Raw genomic sequence first — 26,081 nt, 5'->3', positions numbered from 1 at the left:
GATAATAGCACTTTTATCTGTTGGCGGGCTTGAACACTTCATAATGAATGATGATGCATCGCTGGAGAATATACAAAACAGAAAACACAAGCTCCAATCTCACGATCATTCTTCCTTATTAACATGACGGCGAGGGTCAATAACCGTAAAGGATTTTCATTCATGCGGCTGATATTAAGAACAGAGACTGATCCATGTGAGGGGAGTAAAGCAGAGGTGGTTGGTGAGTACCCATATCATATGGTCTAGTTGATCGCACGAAGACATGCTTCGTTCGAGTTAATTTTAGGCACTATCAACTGGTGAGAGCAGTGTTAGCGGACGACCTACATTGAGAATTTCCTAATTATTAAAAGCCTTTATTCCATCGATTTCCGCCCTTCTAAATTTTTTCTTCAACTGAGTTTCTTGATCCAGAAAAGCTGACATGGCATTTTACAATCCACTAATGCTATGGCTATGGAAAATGCTTGCAGAAGTGTGAATGACGAGTCATAAAACAACCGAGAAAATTCCCTGCTTGAAGGGGACAAATCTGAAAGCAGGTCGGTCTCGCCCATTCCCCTGCAATGTGCATTCAAAGTTGAAAGAACGTTACATTAGTTATCAATGCAACATGAAAGGACAACTAAATTAGCAAAATAATTCAGCCTGGCACGAACATTACCTGCAGGAAAAAGCTCAAAATGATCTTCACCACAAGCTTTGGATGAAAATGACTTTTTATTGGCTGGGTTTTCATTTGCAAAATCTTAAGTTCGCAACCCATATCCCAACCACCACAGTCACAAGATCCACCTGATTTCCAGCGCTCAATAAGGGATGAAGGTCCACCTTTACTTGGATGACTATGAACCCCACTTGGAAGCACAACTGTTGCATGAACAAGCTCTTGACCATTATCACAGGAACTGCTATAATGCACATTATTGGTGAAAACCAATGTTTTGGGTATTTTGAGTATAATTGCAGCAAGTTCATCATCTAGCTGATAATCAGGGGCTTGATCACATCCCTGCTTTAGCTTCACAGAATACAAAACGAGCTCTTTCACAGGAGAAGAGTCCACACAATTCTGGCCAGTTAAATCAAGATAGTGAGGATTGGAAACCTTCATTTGGCCCACAACATGATGAATGTAATCAGGACCTTTTCCCTTTCCAGCCTGTTTTATCCAATTTCCAGCCTTCTTATTAACATCTCTAAAGGTGAAAAAGGTATAGATACAGCAGCAGCCATCCTTTTCTGTGGTACCTAACTTCTTCACCGTGGCCGCAAGAATGCTGCTGCTTTTGTCAACTGCAAATGTAAACATGGGCAAGCCATTCTTCCATGCAATTCTCAGAAGAGCTTGAACTGTTGATGACACATGCTCTTACACTTCGATGAATCATCCTTATCAATTGTACTGTAACCAAGTCTGTGGTTCTTTATCAACCCTTTTTCACGCTGCAAAGAGGAAGATTTCCCATTTGCTAACATACAATTCTCATTTATTAACAATGGATCTTTCTGAGATGAATCTGTAGAGTGGTGGCAGTTCACCGTCTTTGGTTTCAGTAGTGGATCGAGTAACCTCCTTAAAGGGCTTGACCTGCTCCTACCAGTCTCACCTGCCTTACCATTGCCTGAAATATCTGAGCTCGAACAGCCCCTCATATTTTCTAAACTAGATGTAGCATTTCCTACTGAGCTCCTATATGGCCGAAGTGCATCCTCCTTGCAACCAGATCCTTTGCTAGCAAAACCGGTGCTGAAGCTAAATCGTCGAAAAGGTGAAGAGCTTCTTGACTTTTCACCTGTTACTTTCTGAGCTGGTTCCTGGGAAGACGCTCTAGCAGATAGCATTGTAATTATCGGCTGTTTCTTTTCAACTTGTCTAGATTTGGATGGGCTTATTCCCATTTTAGCTGATAGGGGTGCTGAGAAAGTAGCAGTGTGAACTTTGACTCTTTCTGCACCTGCAGAACTGGACCCCTTTGCCTCAGAACGGGAACAGTTAATTTCATCAGGCAGTGTACAGGAGTTTGGCTTTTTATAACTAAAATCCTCGGGGGGTAGTTCCTTAGGATTTTCTATGAAGCTTGTTTGACTAAGAATTTGTGACTTTTGACCTTGGGATGTTGGCATATCCCGCGTTACAGAATGATCATTCAGGGAGATATCTCTGGACAAACAAAGAACAGGTGGTTTGTTTTTCTTGAGTACGTCTTTCTCAATGGTAACCATATTTGATTGCTGGAAAGTCTCCACTCTTTTTTCCAATTTACCACCTTGAGAGCTCGTTTGTAACATGATGTATGATGCTACTTCATTCATTTGGTCACTTGATAGAGCTCCTCTTTTCATATCAATTTTGGCATCTAAACCCTTCATGTTGCGTGCTTTCAGTCTATTATCAGGGAGGTCTGGGGAAAGACAGTCATTTGCCCCGACAAATTGGCTGTGTGTGTTATTGTTGCTACCGCTAATATTTTGACAATTTTCTAAAATTTTTCCCAAGGATTTTGCATCCTGAGAGTGGCCCTGCATCGCAGATGCCATAAAATGAGATAGCAGTGGTGGATGGCAAATGCTTCGGCAGGAAGGAGACAAGCTACGACCACTGCTAGAATAACCAGATGATCTGTCCATTGAAACAGACACAGATTTATTAGTAGTTGTTGATGTCGACCTCCTACTACTTATATGGGGCATATGTTTATGACTGCATTTCCATTGCTCCAGACAGGCCCAATCAAGGACCCCCACATTCAAGACTTTATCATGAATACTTTCTCCCTTCTCCAAAAAACCTGGAAGATCTGACATGTACCTAACTAGCTCATCTTCTTTACATTCCCTTCTATGACTCCCTTGCTTTTGGTGATTCTCATAAGATTTTCTGTCCCCCACACATCTGGTAATATTGTGATGAAGGTCCGCATCTGACGGGGCAGAGTTATCAAGTTGTAAACTGTCATAATGCTTTGTACTCATGCTGGTAAGTAATTTCCTGAATTTCGATTGAGACCTTGACTAATTAATAGGCCGCATACGTTTGCTGGGCTCTAGCTCAGGAATTTTTTGGATGAGTTTGCAAGAAGGAATATCCAAATGCCGCTTTTCTGCTACAAATTGGAAACAAAGTAAAACTTCCAAATGCAAGGGTATTAAGCTAAATGAATAATTGCCTATATAAAAAAAGCAAGAATTGCATTAAGAAATGTTTCAAAGATATTACCAAAGGAAAAGGATAAAGGTTATGGCTAAAACGTATTTAAACAATATCCTCCTCTTCGTGTTTGAATTGATTCAGATCTGATAACATGTGAATGAGGTGACGCGTTAACCAATCTCAATATGACAAGAACCAGTTGAGCCCAACAACATCTTGAACGAAAACAAAATTAATGTCAAATTATATGAAAACTGTAGAGCACGATATTATGGTTAGCATTGAGCAATGAAAGCTGAAACCGAGTGTAAGGAGACAGAGTAGTATGAAGAGTATGGACAAAGGTGAAATCAGATAATCGAAGTGGTAGTGGTCCACGGAAACCAATTTCGAAAATCTAAAAGATAAGACATAACGACCCGTGTCGATCAGAATCCCAGCCTTCTCCACAAATAATGGAGGAGACAAAGATTATAAGCTATTTAGAAGCACTCAGTATACTCGAACTTCAAAATACTGAACAGTAATGTCCCGTTCGTTCTCGAGCTTCGAAACGATCAATAAAATTTCACATGCTAAAAGGGCAGAGCATTTCTCTTTGTTTTGCTCCAATGTTTCCCAACGACTACATTAACCCGAGCTGGAAAAATCATTTAAAAGGGGTAAAACGCTTATACTACAAAGAAAAAATGGGGTAATATATATTAACACTCGTTGTTGCAAGAGAGACAGGAACACGAAGGTGAAATTACAGTATTACAGTGCTAAAACTCGGGTGCCAAAGGCAGTAATATATGGAAGTAATGTAAAATAAAGCAGAAAAACAGAATCAAAGCGGGATATGAAGCTCAAGATGCATACCAGACATCCAGGGGGTAATGCAGGAGTGGAGGCTCGTCTAGCTTGGAGGCGAAGGAAGGAGTGTCGGTGGGAGACCAATAGCGCTGCAAAACGTCATGGGAACAGAGATCCAGAAGGCAAAGAAGATGAATAATGACCTCGAAATTCCAAAGGCTGAGTTTTCTTCTCCGAACTCTAAAGTCGGACAGGAAAGCAACAGAAAAATGACACGGAGCTGCCGACGTGTTCCGATCAGAGCCGGTGAGAAAACTGTTGCATTTTGGTTCTCGTGCTCCGTATCAGTATGTGAGTGCGAGTGTGATGCTGGCAGTCAACGAAGTGAAAGAGTGAAATAGGGGCAGCCCGTGGTTTCCCTTCGTCCTTTCTTTACATGGCGGATCTATCATAGAATCCTGAGTTACTGGGCTTAAACGGGGCCCACTTAGCTCTGTACAGATAATTCACACTTTCTCTTCTCATCCGCGCTGAAAAGAAGCCGCATTATTTTAAATTATAAATAACATGGCCTATTTTGAGGCTTTGTGGTATACAGGAAACGCGTCCAGTTTTTTCATGAAAAGTACAATAATTTTTTTTTTCACACAGGAAAAAGTGGGTAGGAGAGGAATGGAATCTAACTTTGAGCTGTATCAGTTAAAAGATCAATAATGTTCATCGTTTTCCCTTTATGCCTAGTTCTTGTGTTTAATTATGGCTCTTTTGACGTTTACATTGGCCATATTGTCTCCATTTAGTGAAGAATTTTTTATATCAGAAAGTATTGATTTTTTTTTTCATTTGATTGAGGTTTCTAAGCTTAGAACATAAAATGTTGTCGTTTCTTCTAGCAATTGTTCTTTTTTTAAAGATTTGTAATTGTGTGTTTTTTTTTTTACAAAAATAAGACTACTTACCATCTTAATTAATATTTTGTTACTCCAAAAGTATTGAATTTTATGCGTAGATCATAAAACCAAAAGGGCCAAGTCACATAACAAAATAACATGGAATCCGTATGGTCTTGAGCAGAGGGGGGGATAAAAAGCAAGGTGGCCGCGCTTTGGGGTTAAAGTACTTGCCTTTTTTTGAGCAGCGCACGAAGCAAAAAGCGGTGTGGGATACGGAGAAAAGAAGTGCAGCTCAGAGCGATTGGGCGCATTAATTAATTGATGTTCATAGTTTAATGGTATTATTTATATGACAATGATAACGAGGGGTTAAGGGTACAAAGCCTGACGCCATTATTTCCTGGAGTATGAGGATGATGGTGATACATGTCAGTTTTATTAATTAGTTTATAAACAGTTTTTTAATTATGATTTATAAAATATTAAGAATTTATTTAGAATAGTTTACAAACAGTTTTTCAAACGTAATTGACAAAATATGAGATAAATATATGAATTTTTTTTTTATGAATTTATATAAAACATATTTATAAGTAGTTTTAAATATGATACTGAACGAGACTAAGTAAAGAGAGTCTTCTTTCACTTTACATAAACCATGCTAACCATACTTGTTTGTAAACGTGATTTCAAACATCCCTTTAGGAGGCTAAAGTGGGATTGGGGAGGAGGGCATCATGATGTGGATGCATTCCACAGTCAACGACTCATGGAGTGGAAGCCCGGTGAACGTCTGTTGTCTAATGATTAGCCAAATTATAGCGTCTTCATTAGAATTAAGACCTCATTTGGTATGATTAGAGTTTTTTCCCCCCTTGACAGAATTGGAGTAGAAAAAAGAAATTACAATCAGAATAAAATTAAATTTAAAAATATGTTTGGCACGATGAAAGAACTGTACAAAATCTTTGCATAATTCTCATTTGTTAAGCATACTTATATAGTGAAAATATTAAAATGCACTTTCGATCAGAGCCAAAGCAGGACAAAAACAGACCCCCATGGGACCCCACTAAATGGATTTTATGGGAATTACGAATCATACATGCTAAACGCTCCAAATCATGAATTCCTACTCCGATTCCTTTGCACCAAACACAACATAAATTATATGAGAAAGGGGGCTTAGCATCAAACTTCCAAGTTGACCCAGAGCTTTTGGGGGGGGGGGACGACACAATTAGTCATTATCATTTGTCATATGAGCACTATTATTCACGAAGATGGCCTCAGTCTCAGGGCAGGCAACTCCTGAAATGAGACTCGCATTTAACATGCATAGAACAGAACCTCAATGGCTAAATCCAAAACAAGGGCCCTACATTCGAACCAGGGTGGCGCTCAGATGATCCATCTGCGCCTGCGATGCAAGCAGCAGCAGCTCCAAAAGCCTGGATACTGTATTCTGATGTGTAAGGAAATTGGGCTTTTCATGGGCTTGCAGTTAGAATGGTGATGCACCTTTACCCAAATAACCACAAGGCCCTAGACCAAAATTTAGACCCAAAAACAAAAGAATAAAACTGAGGAAAGCAAACGGGTCGCTTTATTGAATCTGGAACGTTCGAGCATCGGTATTTACTAGCGACGAGCAGGAGCATGATCAATGTACCCGGGCTTCGAGCTGAGAGAGACGAAATAGGCGAGTAAGGATGTCGATCGTGCCGATCAACGAGGGAGGGGGCGGTGCCTCCGACTCCTTGTGGTGGGATCCCATGGACAGGCTGCTCAATGATACGCCCTTCCCTTTCTCCTCGGCCATTTCCAGTTTTGTGCATGATGTTGATTTGGGGTTTGGGTCGAGCTTGAATTCCCGTCTGGACTGGAGGGAGAACTCCAGAAGGCACGTGTGGAAGGTGGTGCTTCCTGGGTTCACCGACGAGGATGTGCTGGTGGAGCTTCAAGACGATCGAATGCTGCAGGTGAGCCTGGAGAGCGGCAATTTCATGAGCAGATTCAAAATCCCGGAGGATGCCGACCTCCAACAACTGAAGGCCACCATGAACCACGGGGTTCTGCTCGTCACTGTTCCCAAACTACAATCCGCACTCCCTAATGTCAGGGTTGTTGAAATTGAAGGCAGTGGCTGATCCGCCTCCATGACAGCTGCCATAAATGTTTTACTATGTTATATACTGTCCTAGTCCTCTCCTCTCCTCTCTGTCCTGTAATCTTTTGCGTGCGTACTGCCATGGTTCTTAGTTCTTATTAAGTACATATATATATATATATATATATATATCCCCCTTATTAATTACTCTCTGCTACTTATATGCCAATATACTCCGGGCTAAGCTTGACGATAATTCTTCAGCTTCGTGTGGAAAGTTACGCTATGCAAAATCATCTTATTCTGTGAGCCTGGGAAATTTCCCTTCAGATGATTAAATCGTTCTCGTTTTGTTTTGAGCCGATAAATTCAAAAGGAAATCTATTGTCAAGCTGCAACCCGGGGAGGACCGACGCCTCATTTCTTCTCGATTAGTACTATTGTGAAAGAAGAGTCGAGTGAGGAGATAGGGTCCTTGCTCACTTTCATGTGGATCCCACTCGCTTACTCCGTCCATTTTAGCAAGGGAAAAATAACACCGGAATCCTTATCGCCTCAACGTGGATGAGTGAGTCATATTGAACTGAATTAAGAACGAGAGGCGGTGATTGTGATACACTACTGTGAAGAAGACCATCCGGCAATGAAAAGCATGGAATCTGAAAGAACTAAAGCACAAGAAATGTGAAAAACAATGAGGAAGAAACAAAAATTTGATTAAACTTGAGAACAAGATAAAGATAGTTGGGAACCAAAACCAATTCTGAAGTGTGATGAGACAAGAGTGGCTAACAAGACCCAGAAGGACAGATATGGGGGCAAAAAAAAAAAAGTCACTTAAATCCATTAGAGACGTTCCTATCTTCAGGAAGAGACAAACTGAAATCCTTAAAATCGTTCCACTCAGTAAACCAAAACTACCTTGACTTGATCGTGCATGCTGCTCTGTTCTATGCCACTGAGGCTGTCACTGATCGGGACGTAAATAAGTTTCATGGCTACCCAAGAGGTCTCGCAGGAAGCGAAAGAGAGTGGGTTGTTTGAAACAGTGACATCCTCTTCGATTTCGCCAGCAATGTCTTCCAGAATGGGACCGTCGTGAGCACCGCCACCGCTGATGGGCACAAGGATTTAATTTAAAAAGAAAAAATAACCTTTGAGCACGGATTAAAAGCAAAGTGCAAATTGCAGAACCTACATGTTAGTTTTCCTGACTAAAAAAATGTTTGAATAGAAATTAAATTATAATTTTAAAAGTAATTTTATAGTATAGTAAATAAATACGTAGAAGAGTTTGTTATGATTTATTAAAAAACTGTTTTTGAAAACCACCTCTAAAGTCAAGTTGAATGAACCCTGGGGGCTCTCTGTTTTTTGAGCTTAATCCTAAAAATAAAAGTTATCAAAAACCCATCAAAATTATTTATCATCATGACCTCCATTCCTAAGCTTGGACAGAGGGGTGGTCAAATAGAAATTAGGCGTGCAGAAGGGGGAATACTATCTCTAGTCTTTAATATAACAATTAGTTAACTAATTTAAAAAAATTTTAAAAATTAGTTAAATTAGTTATTTGTGGTAAAAAAATATTATCTTTCTTAAATGTCCTTATCAAATTAGTTAGAAATCGATAGTAACTCACTAAGGGATGCTATTACTATAGGGATTACTTGAAGACGAAATCAATAAATATTGAAGATAAAGTAATTAGGGTCTTATATTTGGAACCAAATTAAAAGTTAAACTAAACAAAATAATCAGGGTCTTATATTTGAGACCAAATTAAAAATCAAACTAACTCTTATATTAAAAATTGACATAATATTTTCTTTCTGCGTATTTCAATGAGTATATTATAAGTTTACCCAAGTAAAATTTAATTGAAGATCTTACTCAGAAAAAGCATCCTAAAATTAAAATTCGAACAATCTGTGCTTAAGGAGTTTCAATTAAAAAAATTCAATATAAGTAATTAAAAAAATATTTGCAAAAAAAAAACAACACACATACTTAAGATGTAATTAATTTAATATTATCTTTAATTCTTAATATAAAAGTTAATTTGACTTTTAATTTGATTCTGAATATAAGATCTTAATCCACTTTGTTTCTAATATTTATTCATTTTACCTTAAAGTAATCTCTACAGTCATTGTATATGTTAAAGGATTATTATCAATTTGTAATTCAAACATAGATGATTAATAGGACATTTTAAGAAAGACAGCATCTATTTACCATAAATAACAAATTTAACTAATTTTTTTAATCTTTTTAAATTAATTAATTAGAACTTATAGTAAAAACGGTAAGCAGCGTCTAAAACAGCGTTGCAAGTTCTTTTTCGAGAGGAGAAAAAGTTTTCAGGGCCGAGAAGGTTGTTTCTCTCCCAGAACATCAAAGGCACGGAAAATTTTGGTGGAAAAAAATAATGAGGATCGTTGAAGATTATAATGTTGTCACTATTACTCATTTACCTGCTTGGTGTGCGAGCCAACGTGCAACATTCTTTACATTTTTGTAACGCTATGTTTGGTACGAAATTTTTGGAGGGAAGGGGAGGGAAGTTGTTCCCCTCTCCTTGTTTGGCTAGTGTAATTTTTTAGGAGAGGAGGGGCTCTCCTCCCCTCCTCTCGTTTGGTTAAGATGTTTTTTAAAGAAGGAAGGGATTTTTCTTCCATTCCCTTCCCTTCTAGCCTCCCCTCCAAAAGTGGGATTTTTTGGAGGGGAGGTGAGAGATAATATTTTAATTCCTTATATACTCTTTTGATTTGTTAACCTCTAATCAATCGTAAACATTTCTACATAAGAGAGTCCTTTTAAGTATCTAACAAGAGGTTATTAAGATAATTGTCTCCAAAATTAGTGAGCATTTGGAAACTTTTTTTTTCTCTTCTTCTAATTCCAAGAAGCAGTTGGTATTTTCTTTCACCTTCAAGGTCTTTTCTCTGATTGAAATCTATTACTTGTGACTTTTTATCTTGATATTCTATAAGTGTGTGACTGTGTCTTGTAAATCAAAATTGGTGAATTGTATTATATTTATAGTTATATCTTAACAAAATAAAAAAGTGAGAAAATTCATTTAAATTTTATGAGGTTAAAATAGTCAATTTTTTATTAGAACAAATAAGGTATTATTAAAATTGCTCCCTTCCCTCCCCTCCAATCAATCCAAACAGGATATCATTAAAATCTGTGCTTAAGGAGTTTCAATTAAAAAAAATTCAATATAAGTAATTAAAAAAATATTTGCAAAAAAAAAACAACACACATACTTAAGATGTAATTAATTTAATATTATCTTTAATTCTTAATATAAAAGTTAATTTGACTTTTAATTTGATTCTGAATATAAGATCTTAATCCACTTTGTTTCTAATATTTATTCATTTTACCTTAAAGTAATCTCTACAGTCATTGTATATGTTAAAGGATTATTATCAATTTGTAATTCAAACATAGATGATTAATAGGACATTTTAAGAAAGACAGCATCTATTTACCATAAATAACAAATTTAACTAATTTTTTTAATCTTTTTAAATTAATTAATTAGAACTTATAGTAAAAACGGTAAGCAGCGTCTAAAACAGCGTTGCAAGTTCTTTTTCGAGAGGAGAAAAAGTTTTCAGGGCCGAGAAGGTTGTTTCTCTCCCAGAACATCAAAGGCACGGAAAATTTTGGTGGAAAAAAATAATGAGGATCGTTGAAGATTATAATGTTGTCACTATTACTCATTTACCTGCTTGGTGTGCGAGCCAACGTGCAACATTCTTTACATTTTTGTAACGCTATGTTTGGTACGAAATTTTTGGAGGGAATGGGAGGGAAGTTGTTCCCCTCTCCTTGTTTGGCTAGTGTAATTTTTTAGGAGAGGAGGGGCTCTCCTCCCCTCCTCTCGTTTGGTTAAGATGTTTTTTAAAGAAGGAAGGGATTTTTCTTCCATTCCCTTCCCTTCTAGCCTCCCCTCCAAAAGTGGGATTTTTTGGAGGGGAGGTGAGAGATAATATTTTAATTCCTTATATACTCTTTTGATTTGTTAACCTCTAATCAATCGTAAACATTTCTACATAAGAGAGTCCTTTTAAGTATCTAACAAGAGGTTATTAAGATAATTGTCTCCAAAATTAGTGAGCATTTGGAAACTTTTTTTTTCTCTTCTTCTAATTCCAAGAAGCAGTTGGTATTTTCTTTCACCTTCAAGGTCTTTTCTCTGATTGAAATCTATTACTTGTGACTTTTTATCTTGATATTCTATAAGTGTGTGACTGTGTCTTGTAAATCAAAATTGGTGAATTGTATTATATATTTATAGTTATATCTTAACAAAAAAAAAAGTGAGAAAATTCATTTAAATTTTATGAGGTTAAAATAGTCAATTTTTTATTAGAACAAAATAAGGTATTATTAAAATTGCTCCCTTCCCTCCCCTCCAATCAATCCAAACAGGATATCATTAAAATCTGTGCTTAAGGAGTTTCAATTAAAAAAAATTCAATATAAGTAATTAAAAAAATATTTGCAAAAAAAAAACAACACACATACTTAAGATGTAATTAATTTAATATTATCTTTAATTCTTAATATAAAAGTTAATTTGACTTTTAATTTGATTCTGAATATAAGATCTTAATCCACTTTGTTTCTAATATTTATTCATTTTACCTTAAAGTAATCTCTACAGTCATTGTATATGTTAAAGGATTATTATCAATTTGTAATTCAAACATAGATGATTAATAGGACATTTTAAGAAAGACAGCATCTATTTACCATAAATAACAAATTTAACTAATTTTTTTAATCTTTTTAAATTAATTAATTAGAACTTATAGTAAAAACGGTAAGCAGCGTCTAAAACAGCGTTGCAAGTTCTTTTTCGAGAGGAGAAAAAGTTTTCAGGGCCGAGAAGGTTGTTTCTCTCCCAGAACATCAAAGGCACGGAAAATTTTGGTGGAAAAAAATAATGAGGATCGTTGAAGATTATAATGTTGTCACTATTACTCATTTACCTGCTTGGTGTGCGAGCCAACGTGCAACATTCTTTACATTTTTGTAACGCTATGTTTGGTACGAAATTTTTGGAGGGAAGGGGAGGGAAGTTGTTCCCCTCTCCTTGTTTGGCTAGTGTAATTTTTTAGGAGAGGAGGGGCTCTCCTCCCCTCCTCTCGTTTGGTTAAGATGTTTTTTAAAGAAGGAAGGGATTTTTCTTCCATTCCCTTCCCTTCTAGCCTCCCCTCCAAAAGTGGGATTTTTTGGAGGGGAGGTGAGAGATAATATTTTAATTCCTTATATACTCTTTTGATTTGTTAACCTCTAATCAATCGTAAACATTTCTACATAAGAGAGTCCTTTTAAGTATCTAACAAGAGGTTATTAAGATAATTGTCTCCAAAATTAGTGAGCATTTGGAAACTTTTTTTTTTCTCTTCTTCTAATTCCAAGAAGCAGTTGGTATTTTCTTTCACCTTCAAGGTCTTTTCTCTGATTGAAATCTATTACTTGTGACTTTTTATCTTGATATTCTATAAGTGTGTGACTGTGTCTTGTAAATCAAAATTGGTGAATTGTATTATATATTTATAGTTATATCTTAACAAAATAAAAAAGTGAGAAAATTCATTTAAATTTTATGAGGTTAAAATAGTCAATTTTTTATTAGAACAAAATAAGGTATTATTAAAATTGCTCCCTTCCCTCCCCTCCAATCAATCCAAACAGGATATCATTAAAATCCTTCCCCTCCCCTCCCCCTCCCTCCCCTCCTCTTCGTAGCTACCCTCCCCTTTCCTCCCCTCCCCTTCCCTTGATTAAAATCCCTCCCCTCTCCATCCCTCTGTCGAACTACACAGCGTAAGTGTACTCCACGATGGCAGTCTTATCCTGTATGATAAGTTTCCTAATTTTCTTGATGTGATGGAAGAGGCATGTTCATTCCAAATAAGAGAGATGACTACAAGGGCTCTCATTAGACACTGACTTTGGTAAATGCTTCTTTCCAACAGAGTGAAAAACCTTCCTGTATGGCTAAAATTTTATGTTGTGCTCCTTTTCTGCTAGCTGATCCGTCAACATCCAAGAACCGTGAAATAAAGCTCAATTCTCTTCTTCCGAAGCGTGTGAATCGTCCTGTGTAGATAGAAGATAGATGGCGAATAACAGGAAAATAGGAGTTGCCCTGGATTTCTCAAAGGGAAGCAAGATGGCTCTGAAATGGGGCATCGACAACCTGCTAGTCAAGGGTGATACCTTACTCATCATCCACGTCAAGCCTTCGCAAGGCGATGAATCCCGAAATCTTCTCTGGTCCACCACTGGTTCTCGTAAGTTCTCGGCTTTCCTTGCTTGCTTGCTTGAATCTCTAAGATCGTTATAACGAGGGGGATCTTGCAATTTCAGCTCTGATCCCTATGTCAGAGTTTCGTGATAAGGAGGTGATGAGCAATTATGAAGTGGAGACCGATGGTGAGATATTGGATCTGCTCGACACTGCTTGCAGAGAGAAGCAGGTCTCTCTCCCTGCCTCTTCCTTTTCATGGGTTGAGAACTTGATTCAAAGAGATTGATCGAATTTGGTTACAGGTGACGGCGGTGGCAAAGCTATACTGGGGGGATGCGAGAGAGAGGATCTGCGAGTCCGTCGGGGATTTGAAGCTTGACGTTTTGGTCATGGGTAGCAGAGGCCTGGGTCTCATTCAAAGGTACTGTAGTTTTTTCTTCACCTTTCCGTTTGGAATATGTCAATCTTCATTTTCTTGTTCCTTTGGCTGTTTGACACAAATGAATAAGCTACATCTGTTGACGTCAACTAACAATATAGGCTCGACCCTGTCAAACAGTCAAATTCAATTGTTTCATGGCAAAATGCTAACATTTTAATCCATTCGTTTTTATTTATCGAACTGTACTACATATAGGGTTTTGCTGGGGAGTGTGACCAGCTATGTTACCGCGAACGCCACTTGCCCCGTGACAGTTGTTAAAGACTCGTGGCCTTCTGGCTTCTGATCTCTCGTACCAGAATTTAGATTGAGCAAATGGAAATGGGAGTGCCATCTGAAGAAATGAGAATGCTCTGTCCTATTCGTCTTGGCCCAGGTTATCCTTATCGTGCATCATAACCGATATATGGCTCTATTTCTAGATAAATGTATATATATGAACACGGGAGGTGAATTAAGGGTGTGCTAAAAGCATCATGTTTAGTGTATACAGTGTCAAGGGTGCCTCTTAAAGTGGTTAGCTCATCCAAAGTTCAGCTTATAATGAAAACTTTATGCTGGACTCTGTCACCATGAGTGATAGTATTATTATGTTTATAGTAGTTGTGTTTAGCCCATTTGCCTGCATGTTTAGAAGCGCAAAATTCCATAATCGCTTTTCCTTTACCAAATCATCCATCGAGTTGCAGAAGTAAAAAGCCTCCCAATGCAGATAATAAGGGTTGCCAGCACAAAATAGACGAGCGGCCATATTAAGTTCGACTCCTCAAATTCTTGAACAGAAAAGCATCAATTACAATATTCTCGCCGACGGCTTTAGCCGCCGTAGCGACTCTGAGGCAATAAGTGACGAGAATCCAGTCCGCCGTTGGCTTCCCGTTAAGGAGAAGCAGTTTCAGATTCCAGAGATTGTATAAAAAAAAGTAATTTTCAGAGCTAGTTCAGTTTTGCGAGAGGCCCTGCCCACGTATTAAAAAGTCCGCCAATTATCGAACAAGATGATTACGCTCGGACCAGCAGCGAGTTAAGTTGTATGGTGGCGAGAATTCTTGAGCGTCGCAGGTTCGATCCCCAACAACAGCTTCTTTTATTCTCACAATTCGCCTCTCTCTACCCGCCAGCGGCACACACACCCGCTTCAATCCCAGAGTTGGGATATTTGAATATTAAACACAGAACAAAAGAGGGTGAGGACTAAGTACAAGAGTCCTCGTCATTAACCGACTTAAAATTACAGGAGCAACTTCCGTAAAAACTTATCATTCAGATCTGCTCAAAAGCTACATTTAGGTCCTTCAGACTTAAAACAGTCTCATCGCTCGTACTTATGATGAGATCAGTATCTGGCATGTCAATATGCTAGTTCCCCCCCCCCCCTTCTTTGCAGCTAAGAGGAGATATAACGAAAGACCAATACAGCAGGCAAAGGCTGGGGAGAGAAAATTCTCATATGCTAGTTTTCACTATATCACCGAATAAATACTTGACACAAAATTGCAACCTTATCGCATGTACGATGATAGTTTCATTACTATAAAAACCAGATATTGGTATGGGTTTTCTAATTCATCTTAACAACGATATATTGATGCCACAGCACCTGACCCTTTCATGCTAAGCTACTACTGATGTCTCCATTGCAACCTTTCTTGAGCACCTGACCCTTTCATGCTCCTCATCGGCCTCCCAGAGCTCCGGAAACGCCTCCCTAATATTATGAATGCTCTCTAATGCATGATCCACTCCTGTGGTCCGAAGGGAAGTACCCACCTGCATCATAATTTCAAATTGTGGCGCTGAGATACATACCGATCACCATCTCATATTCGCGCTTCAAATTTCCCAATTCTACTACACATTTACATCTAGCAAGGATGTCACTACAAGTACTAACAGGTAATTCATGAAATTTTCAAGCAACAATGAAAGAAGAAAGCGTACTGACCAAGACCGTGTGGAGGCCCAAGCGTTTTGCTGTCTGTAAATTGCGGACACTGTCATCAAAGAACAACTGAAAGCAGCAAAGGGAAAAAAATTAATGATGGCATTTCTCACGTGGAGCATCATGATGAGAAACAATGGTCAATACTAGGATGAAAAGGAACGTCGACCAATACATAAAACAAGATCCAGATCCAGATGACAGTGATTAGTCAGAAAGATTGTAGAAAATATATGACCAAAATGTTGACGGAAAGAGTTGATCTTACTGTTCTCTGAGGGTTGATATTGGCCATCTCGAAAACCCGTTCAAATGCACCTTCAAATGGTTTGCAGACAACTGGGGTCTTCGGTAGCACCATATCAGAATGAGGCTGGCGCATACACTCGTAAAAATCAAATGTTGCAGATTTGTTGCCATCTTCATCACCATGAGGATGGTCGTAGTTGGGGGGATTCAGCGTCTCAAAGCTTATAACTTTTTCAAAGCATTCGTCCAATCCAAGTCTATGGAGCACTCTAACAGCATGACCTTTGTCTGAGTTAGTAAAAACCTGAAAGGGAAAACAAAATTGAAAAACATATAGATATATCATAATGTAAAGACATTTCACGTTCAATTTTCTGCCATAGGCGAGAGACGCCAAAAAAAGAAAGAGTGCCAATGCAGTGCGCATAATTTAACGAAGAACAAGTGAACTAACAATTTTCCGAAGTGGCAGGCTTAGCAATACGCCCCTGAGAACAGGGTCAGGTTTCAGCGTATCATATGGCAATCTCCCATGAACAAAACTGTTCAACAAGAACAATATTAGAAGCCTATTTCCATTTCACATGGTTTTTCAACTTCACAAAATAAAAGGCCAAGCTAAACTAAATAGATATAACAGTACCGTTACCTATGGAAATCATCGTAGTCGAAGTCATACCCAATAGCCTGGCGGGAGGTAGAGGAAAGATGACTGATTAGTTCATACTAAGCAGTCTACAGATAAATAAAATACTTTCATTTACGTGCATCACATACCCTGAGACCAGCCATAGTTGTCCCATAAGTTTTATATAATGAAACGTTCAATTCAGGAAGTCTGGTCTCCTCTATTCCAAGCTTTTCAAGCATGTAATCTGTGCCATACATCCAATGACGATTCATGATTCCACACCCAATCCTCAAGATCCCGTCATGCACATTCTCACATATTTGAGGCCCAGAGTGATATGTCCGTACCTTGAATATTTTTTCTCACGTGCACCGCCAAGCCAGAGCTCAGAGGGTAAAGGGTGTCATCAAGATCTGAAAGTAATGAAAGCATGTTATAAATAACTTGGCCAGGACAATCAAGCTTGCAAATGATAACGATTTACAAGCCAGTGTGAAAGCTTACCAAATAGAAGACAATCATATTTCACGTTTGAAACTTCCTGGTACTGATTCCCGTTTTCCATTTCAACTTCCTCGGAAGGCTGCAAACTGGGGAGGAAAAAAACATGGGAACATCATGTAAGAAGAAATAATCGCCCAAATATCAACAATATTGTGTAAAATTGTCATGAACCAAATCTTTACATTAAACTCAACTGATATAAAATCACTGACCAAAATGCACATAACGAAAGTGCAGATAAATTGCGAATCATGGTGGAGGGTTGTCGAATGGAGGCCATTTTAGGGCATTAATAATATTAAAATTCAAAAAGAATCTAAAATGATCCACAAGCAGTTCAACATCAATGCATCAACAACACACGCCCGAGGGAAAATAAGAACGTAAAAACAAAAACAAACACCCCCCCCCCAAACACACACACAAAAAGGGGGAAAAAAAGAGAGATCTTGAAAAGTGATCAACTAGACATACGCAGGCACAGTGACTGATTTATCAAACACCATTGTAAAGTTTTTTTTTTTGGGGGGGCAGATTGTAAAGGAGACGGATCCAACGCCCAAAATCACTAACCGAAATGTTAAAACCTTGAAATTGAACGGGAATATATGCGCAAGGCAAGCGATGGGGGAAAAACGGGAAAGAAACGCAAACCCAGCGCGCTAAAGCAGATATAAGGCAGATCAAGTGATGGCAGATGATGCATAATAAACAAATAGAAACAAACTTACAGCGATTAGAAGAGGAAATCAAAAGCTGAAACTATGAGTACGCTGATAAAGAAGAAGAAGGAGAAAATGGGGAAGTGAAATTATAAATGCCAAGGGTTAGGAGTAGTTTAAAGTTTAAACTACAAATAGAAAGGGCGTTGATGGCTTTAAATTCAAGGCAACGGGTCCAAAGAGAGACCGACGGAGGGAGAGAATTAACGACATTAACGGGACCCAAATCCAGAAGCAAACATTAAAAAAAAAAAAATACACACACCCACACACAAATTACATAATGAGTCTACCTAAACTAGTGCCAGCGTGCCACAGAACTGAGCACACTTTTCCACTTTGTTCGTCTTCAATGATGCCGCCCAACCATCGCCATCTCCCCAAGTTCGACTGCTTTCCCTTTCATTTGCGTTTTATTTGACTAAAAAATAAAAAAAAAATTGGGGAGTAGCGGGAATTTCTGGCGCAAAAAAAAAAAAGAAAAGAAGCGAGAGCATAATAAAAGATACCTGAGATTTATATACGCGAGAAAGTAATAAAAAATATAATTGTATATTTGTAAAAGCTCTGTAAATTAATAAATATATTATTTACAAGTCATTTTAACCGTGGAACCAAAGTACTACCTGCAGTACTTGATATAAATATTGTTGGATTTTTATTTTAATTTTAAATATAAGATCCTAATGCATTTTATTTCTTATATTCATTCATTTTTTCTAAGACAGTCCTTTTAATAATGGTAGTATTAGCTAATAAACTTGATTAGCAAGTATAATTTAGAAAAAATAATACATATTTATAACAAAAAACTAACTTAACTTACTTTCTTAATCTACTCATATTAATCAAGTGGCTCTTATATTTAGGATCAGTAGTATATAATTAACAAGTTGTAGTTTTGATGGAAAGAATTATGATTGTTTAAATATGGAGTCCAGCCAAAACAATTATAACACGTCAATAAGTTGCCATGTTACATTTAGTTTTTTTAATATATGTATTAACATTAATTATTACCAAAATCAAATGCCATATTAATTTTTTTGCCCATATTATAACTACTGGATTTAACTGAATGAATTAAGGAATAATTAATTATGTATTATGGAAAGGGATTTCAACTCATAAGCTAATTATGAAGCCGGCAACCCTATTTAAATTATTCAGCAGTCATAAGCATTTCTATAATTAACAACTATTAATCCTTTTCTTCTTTTGGATGAACCACTCAACCTTTTATATGTAGTATTTTAACATTTTGCTCTAGTATCACAGCTCAGAAAACCGCGTATTTATCAATGTTCTCCGTATGCCAGCTGATTATTTTTGTTTAACACCACTTCAAAATAATCATAAATTTTATTTTTATTTTTTAAGGTTCAAATAATTCCTAGGTTTAAACAAACATTCTAAAATCTGTCAAAAATACTTTTTTACGAGGAATAAATTACTTTTTCATTAAAAAAAAAAACTAACTAGCCTATGGAAATGTCCCCACATAATTGTCTGGTAAATAAGGCTTCTGAATAAGGATAAGATCAAGAATGAATAGTATAAGGTGAATATAACACGAATATACAACAAAAACATTCTAGTGGATCTATCTCCTAGCAATTTACTCATGAAATTTGTACACCGACAATATCCCAAAATTAAAACCATATAACACCTCCGGTAGGACAGGAGGTGCTATCTTGCAGTGCAAGATCCTTTTGCGCTAAGAATCTTTCGGAAGTTAATTAGGCACAGGTGTTGCCCTCTTGCCAAAAAAAACTAAAGGAAAAAAATCGAAGCAATTACAACTGGGAGACAACCCAAAGGGACGACGGTGGATAGAGAGAGATCTTGATGAACACCATTCACCAACGCAGAGATCGGGAGTGACGACTTGAGTTATAATTTATAAATGAAAACGACGATGACCTCGTAAAATGAAATTAAAACGTGGGCTTTCAGCTTCTAGCGTCAAATCCATTGCCATCTTTGTACACTGCAGGAAACAGCAAAACCAAGCCAGAGGTGGCTTAAGGGCTAGGGCTAAGGCATAGCCGCGCATGCAAAATGATAATTTATTTGAGCCCGTATTATACAACTTTGCCCCGAAGTAAGGTCAGTCAAATAATATTCATTCCAACAAGACAGTCATTACTCATTCATGTACAATTCCCATCAACAAACGCCCCCGGTTGGTTATGAAGGAACAACCTGAGGCTGTAAAGAAGAACCCTCCTCGTCTTCTGGCCCATTACCACTCACCGGGCTTGAGCTCTGTTCCACAATCTTTTCCCCTTCCTCTTCAAAACCTTGCTTGAATCGATCATAATTGGTGACTTCACCTGTCTGGAATGGCCGCTTCCCCAGGACTCGGACCAAATCATCCTGGTGCAGTACTTCCTTCTCCAGCAATAACTCGGCTATTTCAGCCACGTGCTCCTTGTGTTCCTCGACCAGCTGCACAGTACGTTCGTATGCTTTACCTATCCATTCTCGCACTTCCGCGTCAATCATAGCAGCAGTCTTGCTGCTGTATGGTTTTGACATCTCAAACGTGTCTTCTCTGGGAGGGAAAGAAAGCAGGCCCACTTTTTCGCTAAAGCCATACACTGCTACTTGTGCATACGTCATCTTAGTCACTTTCTCCAAGTCATTTTGTGCTCCTGTTGAGATTTTCCCCAGGAGAACCTGCAGTCACGGGAGTAAAAACCATCGTTACCATAATTATAATTAAAATTGCACAAAGCAGTCTTCTACTTCTTTATCCCAGAGCTGTTTAGGGAATATAAGGAACGTCAATGGCACAGCACAGTACTTAGCCAGAAAAAATTCCACGCATACACATATCACCGATATTCTTTAAGTAGAACAAAAACCAAAAATCGAGACAGAGTTACAAAGCTGAAAGCTACCTGTTCAGCAGCCCTACCACCAAGGGTCATGCAAGTCATATCAAAAAGCTGCTCCTTTGTCATCAGAAGGTTCTCGTTCGGAACATACTGGGCAAACCCAAGAGCAGCTGTGCCACGAGGAACTATAGTTACCTTCAATAGCGGCTCTGCATGTTCCAAGAACCACCCAGCAACGGCATGGCCTGATTCATGGTATGCAACAGTGCGTCTTTCAAGCTTGCTTATTACCTGGTTGAAAATCTTGTATCAGAATTATCCTCACTGATTGAAACAGATAGACGGAAGCCTTAGTTAACAATATAGTTGCCCATTAAGGCCAGCTTTAGCTAGTAAGTATACTGTGAAATTCTTGTTTCCCGAGACAAATTTTTCCACAGAAAGTAAAAAAGTTGCTTCTCAGTTTTCCCATATAAGGTAATAGGATTAGGATGTGAGTTGACAGAGACCAGTTTCTAAAGCCACATAATGCAAAGAATCAATATACTGATGTGGTATAAAATGTGATAATGAAAATTGTCATATCCTCCCAAAAAAAAAAAAAAGATTAAATGTAGCAAAATATAAACTAATACTAATTTAAGAAATCTATAGCTCTAAGGAAAAGTCTACTTGCCAATAACAACAATAAATCACCACATATAACGGTAAGTATCACAAAATGAACAATGTCAATACTATGTTTCACTTGCTTAAAAATTTAAGCAACATTTTAGGTAGACTTCTGTTATGTAATTATAATTATAAATAAGAAATATTTAAATATGATATAAATAGGATTGATAGGATTTATATAATATTATTAGGAGTTAGGATTTGGATAGATTAGGATATCTAGATAATATATTTAGATAATATTAGGATATTTACTTAGATTTATATCTATTAGAGCTTTTGCTTATACATAAGTATTTGCCATTCTTTGTAACTCAGTTTTGAAATGTGATTAGAAATTATTCGGTTTCGCTTGGTCTTCTACTCTTCTCTAATTCTTCTCTGTTTCTATTACTCTTTTCCCTCTCTCTTTTCTCTTTCTCTCTCCTATTTCTTTACTTTCCATAACAACTTCACTGTCAATTCACAGTTAATTTTGACAAATGAATGCATCATTCCAGCCCCCACAACAATCAAGCTTAAAAAATAAAGTAAAAATAAATGTAGCAGGCTACAACCCATGATATACCTCCCACGTCTTCCTAATATTGATAGGCATAAAACTTTCAAAATACATACCCTGTTCTTCTTCTCCAACCCACCAATTATCCGATCAATGGCTGCCTCAAAGTGTTTCATTGCAACTTCCGTTACCTCATATCTTGCAGCAATCAGAGCAGCTTCATTGCACACATTAGCAATGTCTGCTCCAGCAAATCCAGGAGTAAGGGCTGCGAGCCTCTCTGAATAATATGAAGGTGCTTGGTCAAGCTTGATCTTTTTCAGATAGATTTGGAATATTTGATTGCGGCCTTTAATATCAGGTTTATCAATGGCAATCTGGCGGTCAAATCGGCCAGGTCTAAGCAGAGCTTTGTCTAAAATATCAGGTCTATTTGTGCCAGCAAGCACAACCACCCCAGAAGTGGTTCCAAACCCATCCATTTCAACCAACAATTGATTTAAAGTACTTTCACGCTCATCATTGGCACCGGATAAACCTCCACGCCCCCTTGCTCGACCAATAGCATCAATTTCATCAATAAATATTATACTGGGTGCACACTGCCTTGCTTCTTGAAACAAATTTCTCACCCTAGATGGTCCGACCCCAACAAACATCTCCATGAAATCAGAACCAGAAATAGAGAGAAATGGAACACCAGATTCCCCAGCAGTGGCTTTTGCTAGAAGTGTTTTCCCTGTGCCAGGAGGACCAACTAGAAGAGCGCCTTTTGGAATTTTTGCCCCCAATTCTTCATACTTTTTTGGATTCTTGAGAAATGGACAAACTCCATAATTTCTTGCTTAGCCTCATCACATCCAGCAACATCTTTAAAATAGACCTAAATAAAGAAGAAGAATAGTTTCAAAAGTTGCCCGTTGAACAAAGTTATTTGCTAAGTCATTCCCTGCAACCCCTTCTCCCTAAAAGAAATAATAATGAAACAGGAAATAAAGAAATAAAGGAAGCAAGTAAAACTGTATGCAACATGCATACCAACCTTGTTCTTGGAATTTTTATCAAATTTAGTAACATGGGCTTTTCCAATGTTGAATATTCCACGGGCACCCTTACTGCCATTACCACCAACACCAAGTCCACCTTGCATTCTCCTTCCCATATAAAGGAGAGATCCCAAAAGCAATATTGTTGGAGCAAACCTCATTAATTCATGGTGCCAAACCATTTCAGAGACGTATGTAACAGGAACATAGTTATGAGGGTCAATGCCTAGTGCTTCCTGAGCCTCCTCTAACTTTTCCTCAAAAGACTCAACGCTTCCAATATTGAAGTAGTACTTGTAATGGCTGCCAGCTCCCCCAACAGTAGGAGGGGCAGGCCCTTGTACAAGATCACCATCTGTTCGATTGCCAGGAGAATTCCTTACATATACTTTAGCAACTGATTTATTTGAAACTACAATATGATCCACTAATCCTGGTTCCAAAAGCTTATTTTTGAACTCTTGAAAGCTTATCTGCCAAACGCCAAATTATAGTCCACATCAGCAAAGAGAATATAGTGAAAGGAGTAAAAGAAATAATTTACATCAAGACAAATGAACAGACATTCTATTGCTAGTATCTGTTTGGTTAATCATGCAAAGACACCATTCACACAATCAAGAACGAAAGTACCTACAGGAAGGCGCTACAACAGAGTTTGTAACAAGACTGAAGTAAAGGGATGAAAATAAATTAACCATAGTAATAATATTAATACTATTCCATAGTAGCAAGCTAATTTTGTAGATCATTAATCTACGTAAAAAATGGAAAAAAAAGAACTCATCTAGAAGATAGGAGGTTGGAAAAAGTTTTAGGTCACAAAGGCAGCTCAAATAAGAAGTGCCTTGGAGGGAAAACTGTTCGTATGATTAATAAGAATTTTAGTTTATCTATTTACTTAGAAAAAACAAGCACGCAAAAAAAGAATTCTACAGAAAAAGGCACACATAAAAACTGGAAGATCCCACCAGTTAATGGTAATACGGACACAATACAGAATAGTGGTCTCATTTTCACAAGTTCTTTTTTCATTCTTTCCACACTGCAGAAGATGTAAAAGCCAATTCAGAAAGCTACAATATGGCTTAACAATAAAAAGGTGCATAAAACTCCCAATTGTGACCAGTTATAACTCATCCATGGCAATTAGATAGCTGACCCAATACACAAACACATATGCAAACCATTTCAGATGTAGAATGATCAACGACAGGCTAACCTCTTGCTGTTCATGGGGACCAAGAGAAAACGATGAGAGAAATAGCCCAATCACCAATAAAGGGGTCAATAGACTTTGAAATTGCTTAATGAAGGTTTCATTAAAATTTCCATGGTCATCTGTGTTCGTATTCGATTCATCTGAAATCAGACAGAGAATCCAAGTGTTAAAGTGGTTATCCCTCCTATCATAAGAAAAATTGGACAGCAGACGTAAGATAAACAGAAAATGACTCCAAAACCCAAAATCACTCAATTACGCTACACTTGTAGTCTTGTACAGCGTAGTTGGAGAAGATAAAATTTAGCCCTCTCAAAACAATTCAAATTAGATCCTCCCTAGAAGACAAGAAGGATCCTACTTTGTTTTCCATTTTACCATCAATTGGAAAACTCAAGCCTGCGAAAGTCTATCCTGTGGACAAGAAAGCCTAACCGAAAACCCCGACTACCGGCCGGCCTCACTCCTTCAACTCCAACGTCCTAACCTAAATACGAATCAGGTATACAATTACGGCCTCCCACCAAATTTGCCATTAGTTACAGCCACCAACTAGGTGGTCTCTGAATATTGTACTACTGCGCAATGAATTACGCTGTTCTAAATTTATGAATATTATACTATAAATTTTATATTTTACAACATATTGATCGATTCTGAACACTTTGCAATTAAACCCTCTTGTTTTATAGGAAAACAAGGTCTACAGCTTGAATTGATAGAGTCATGAGTATAAGATTTTACCTTTAGACTCAGATTTTTGCTCACTTCCCTTTGGACTTTCCTTCTTTTCTTTCGGGTAAAAGTTCTCATAATCTACCGAAAATATGAAATGATTAGAACGTAAAAAATAATACCTGTAGGAGTTAAGATAAGGTGACAAAACTAATAGAAGAAATTTCATAGTCTGATAGTACACAATAGTTTAGTAATTTAACCAGCCTAAAATATGAGTAAATCCTTACTCTTTTTCTTTGGGCCTTCACTAGAGTAAAGCCGGTAATGTCTAGGGTTAGCGAAAAGATATCTAACATCAGCCAAACTGGAAACGAAGGATTTGCGAGCGCCAGCTAAAACTGAATAACCCCTCAAAATCCCCAATCCCCCTTCTTCTCCACAGTAATGAGCTTGCGTTCTGGGCGGTATGAGACGGTTCAGGGCGGTTCGGGTCCCATCGCCATACAGCAAAGTCTGGCATCCAAAGGGGAAATAAAGTGAATTTATTTACAATTAATCAATCATACCGCATTCAAATAATCAAGAAGAGATGAGAAAAGCAGCTTACTTTAGAACAAGTAGAACGCGAAAGGGAGCGGCTGATCCTTGAAAAGATCATCGTCCGAAAGTCTTATGCAGACAAACAACGGGAACGTTATGGTATCTTGAAATTTATCCGAGCAAGCAGTGAAAAACGGTAGATCTGAAGCAGAAAAAAAATATCTGGAAAATAACGTTGGGGATAAGAAATTCAAAAAGAAAACAGCTTGTAGGGTGATAAAAATGGGAAAAAAAATAAAATAAATCAAGGTTCGAGTTTCAGAAGGCGACGGAGATTATTATCGCCGTTCATTCGCCAAGGGTTCCGTTTATAGGGAGAGAAGCGCGAGTCGGAAAAGGAGCAAGTTGAGCTCACAAGGGAGAAGTTCCTTTTTCTTTTTCTCCTCAGGATAATTGTTTAATATTTGATTATTGATATTTCGTATCAATTTTACTCGCTAAGCTGGATTTAAATATAGTTAAGCTCTTATATTTTCAATAAACTCAGCCTAAATAGATAAATGCCGCTGTTCTCTTTATGGGAAAATTCCTGAGGCGGACGATGTCACTACGTCGGTTCATAAACAAACTTGGCAGCCAAGCAGGCCCGCGGATGATGGATCCCGTCCGCGCTTCGCTATTTTTTTCCTATAGCTCAGATATTTTTTTGGCGAAATTGCAAATAAAAACCCTCAAATATGTAAAATTGCCACTTGGGATTTTAAATTTGAAAAATAACAAATAAGGACCCAATTTGATTTTTATAAATATGAAATGTGGGTGAAATATTTGAAATGCCCTTCAA

General features: G+C 37.7%; 5 protein-coding genes across 6 annotated transcripts; 2 read left to right on the top strand and 3 right to left on the bottom strand.

Moving 5' to 3' along the window:
* Nucleotides 1-492: 492 nt before the first annotated feature.
* Nucleotides 493-4,356, bottom strand: LOC114762422 (uncharacterized). The gene is made up of 4 exons (XM_028951908.1): nucleotides 4,019-4,356; nucleotides 1,380-3,110; nucleotides 668-1,350; nucleotides 493-564 (listed from the first exon to the last, which is right to left on the bottom strand). Exons 2-4 carry the CDS (start codon nucleotides 2,977-2,979, stop codon nucleotides 493-495), a joined length of 2,355 nt encoding a protein of 784 aa, XP_028807741.1. The 5' UTR covers nucleotides 2,980-3,110; nucleotides 4,019-4,356.
* A 2,104-nt stretch (nucleotides 4,357-6,460) lies between these two features.
* LOC114762440 (18.5 kDa class I heat shock protein) lies at nucleotides 6,461-7,174 on the top strand. Its single transcript, XM_028951930.1, has one exon. It carries the CDS (start codon nucleotides 6,558-6,560, stop codon nucleotides 6,993-6,995), a length of 438 nt encoding a protein of 145 aa, XP_028807763.1. The 5' UTR covers nucleotides 6,461-6,557; the 3' UTR covers nucleotides 6,996-7,174.
* A 5,745-nt stretch (nucleotides 7,175-12,919) lies between these two features.
* Nucleotides 12,920-14,316, top strand: LOC114762431 (universal stress protein PHOS32-like). The gene is made up of 4 exons (XM_028951918.1): nucleotides 12,920-13,281; nucleotides 13,358-13,467; nucleotides 13,541-13,659; nucleotides 13,876-14,316. The coding sequence occupies exons 1-4, from the start codon at nucleotides 13,107-13,109 to the stop codon at nucleotides 13,964-13,966; spliced, it is 495 nt and encodes a 164-aa protein (XP_028807751.1). The 5' UTR covers nucleotides 12,920-13,106; the 3' UTR covers nucleotides 13,967-14,316.
* A 911-nt stretch (nucleotides 14,317-15,227) lies between these two features.
* LOC114762403 (uncharacterized protein C24B11.05) lies at nucleotides 15,228-17,891 on the bottom strand. 2 transcript variants are annotated; one of them, XM_028951885.1, is made up of 9 exons: nucleotides 17,738-17,891; nucleotides 17,007-17,092; nucleotides 16,850-16,915; nucleotides 16,649-16,746; nucleotides 16,521-16,558; nucleotides 16,326-16,413; nucleotides 15,891-16,175; nucleotides 15,626-15,691; nucleotides 15,228-15,450 (listed from the first exon to the last, which is right to left on the bottom strand). In XM_028951885.1, the coding sequence occupies exons 2-9, from the start codon at nucleotides 17,065-17,067 to the stop codon at nucleotides 15,295-15,297; spliced, it is 858 nt and encodes a 285-aa protein (XP_028807718.1). In that variant the 5' UTR covers nucleotides 17,068-17,092; nucleotides 17,738-17,891; the 3' UTR covers nucleotides 15,228-15,294. The 2 variants fall into 2 exon arrangements, with proteins under 2 accessions (XP_028807718.1, XP_028807712.1); XM_028951879.1 differs by having other exon boundaries at nucleotides 17,007-17,085.
* Nucleotides 17,892-19,765: 1,874 nt separating this feature from the next.
* Nucleotides 19,766-25,664, bottom strand: LOC114762395 (ATP-dependent zinc metalloprotease FTSH 10, mitochondrial-like). Its single transcript, XM_028951872.1, is given in 9 exon segments — nucleotides 19,766-20,413; nucleotides 20,638-20,865; nucleotides 21,868-22,568; nucleotides 22,571-22,634; nucleotides 22,794-23,270; nucleotides 24,020-24,159; nucleotides 24,764-24,835; nucleotides 24,985-25,210; nucleotides 25,305-25,664. Coding segments are annotated over 9 exon segments (2,451 nt in total). The 5' UTR covers nucleotides 25,356-25,664; the 3' UTR covers nucleotides 19,766-19,921.
* Nucleotides 25,665-26,081: the final 417 nt, after the last annotated feature.

This window comes from Neltuma alba, unplaced genomic scaffold (assembly GCF_004799145.2).
Source record: "Neltuma alba isolate B1F8T4 unplaced genomic scaffold, ASM479914v2 tig00001735_pilon, whole genome shotgun sequence".
Classification (NCBI taxonomy): Eukaryota; Viridiplantae; Streptophyta; class Magnoliopsida; order Fabales; family Fabaceae; genus Neltuma; species Neltuma alba.
The sequence above is the reverse complement of the archived record's forward strand: the minus strand, read 5'-3'. Positions and strand labels throughout refer to the sequence as shown.

Bases quoted from the DNA above. Each gene is read 5' to 3' on its own strand.
- LOC114762422 (XM_028951908.1), bottom strand. From the start codon at position 2,979: ATGAGTACAAAGCATTATGACAGTTTACAACTTGATAACTCTGCCCCG. The intron at 1,351-1,379 runs GTAAGAGCATGT...CAACAGTTCAAG, and splicing joins TAAGGATGATTCATCGAAGT to CTCTTCTGAGAATTGCATGG. The intron at 565-667 runs GTAATGTTCGTG...TGCACATTGCAG, and splicing joins TTTTGAGCTTTTTCCTGCAG to GGGAATGGGCGAGACCGACC.
- LOC114762440 (XM_028951930.1), top strand. From the start codon at position 6,558: ATGTCGATCGTGCCGATCAACGAGGGAGGGGGCGGTGCCTCCGACTCC.
- LOC114762431 (XM_028951918.1), top strand. From the start codon at position 13,107: ATGGCGAATAACAGGAAAATAGGAGTTGCCCTGGATTTCTCAAAGGGA. The intron at 13,282-13,357 runs GTAAGTTCTCGG...TTGCAATTTCAG, and splicing joins CTGGTCCACCACTGGTTCTC to CTCTGATCCCTATGTCAGAG. The intron at 13,660-13,875 runs GTACTGTAGTTT...TACTACATATAG, and splicing joins GGCCTGGGTCTCATTCAAAG to GGTTTTGCTGGGGAGTGTGA.
- LOC114762403 (XM_028951885.1), bottom strand. From the start codon at position 17,067: ATGGAAAACGGGAATCAGTACCAGGAAGTTTCAAACGTGAAATATGAT. The intron at 16,176-16,325 runs GTTAGTTCACTT...TTTCCCTTTCAG, and splicing joins GCCTGCCACTTCGGAAAATT to GTTTTTACTAACTCAGACAA. The intron at 15,451-15,625 runs GTCAGTACGCTT...ATTATGATGCAG, and splicing joins TGGGCCTCCACACGGTCTTG to GTGGGTACTTCCCTTCGGAC.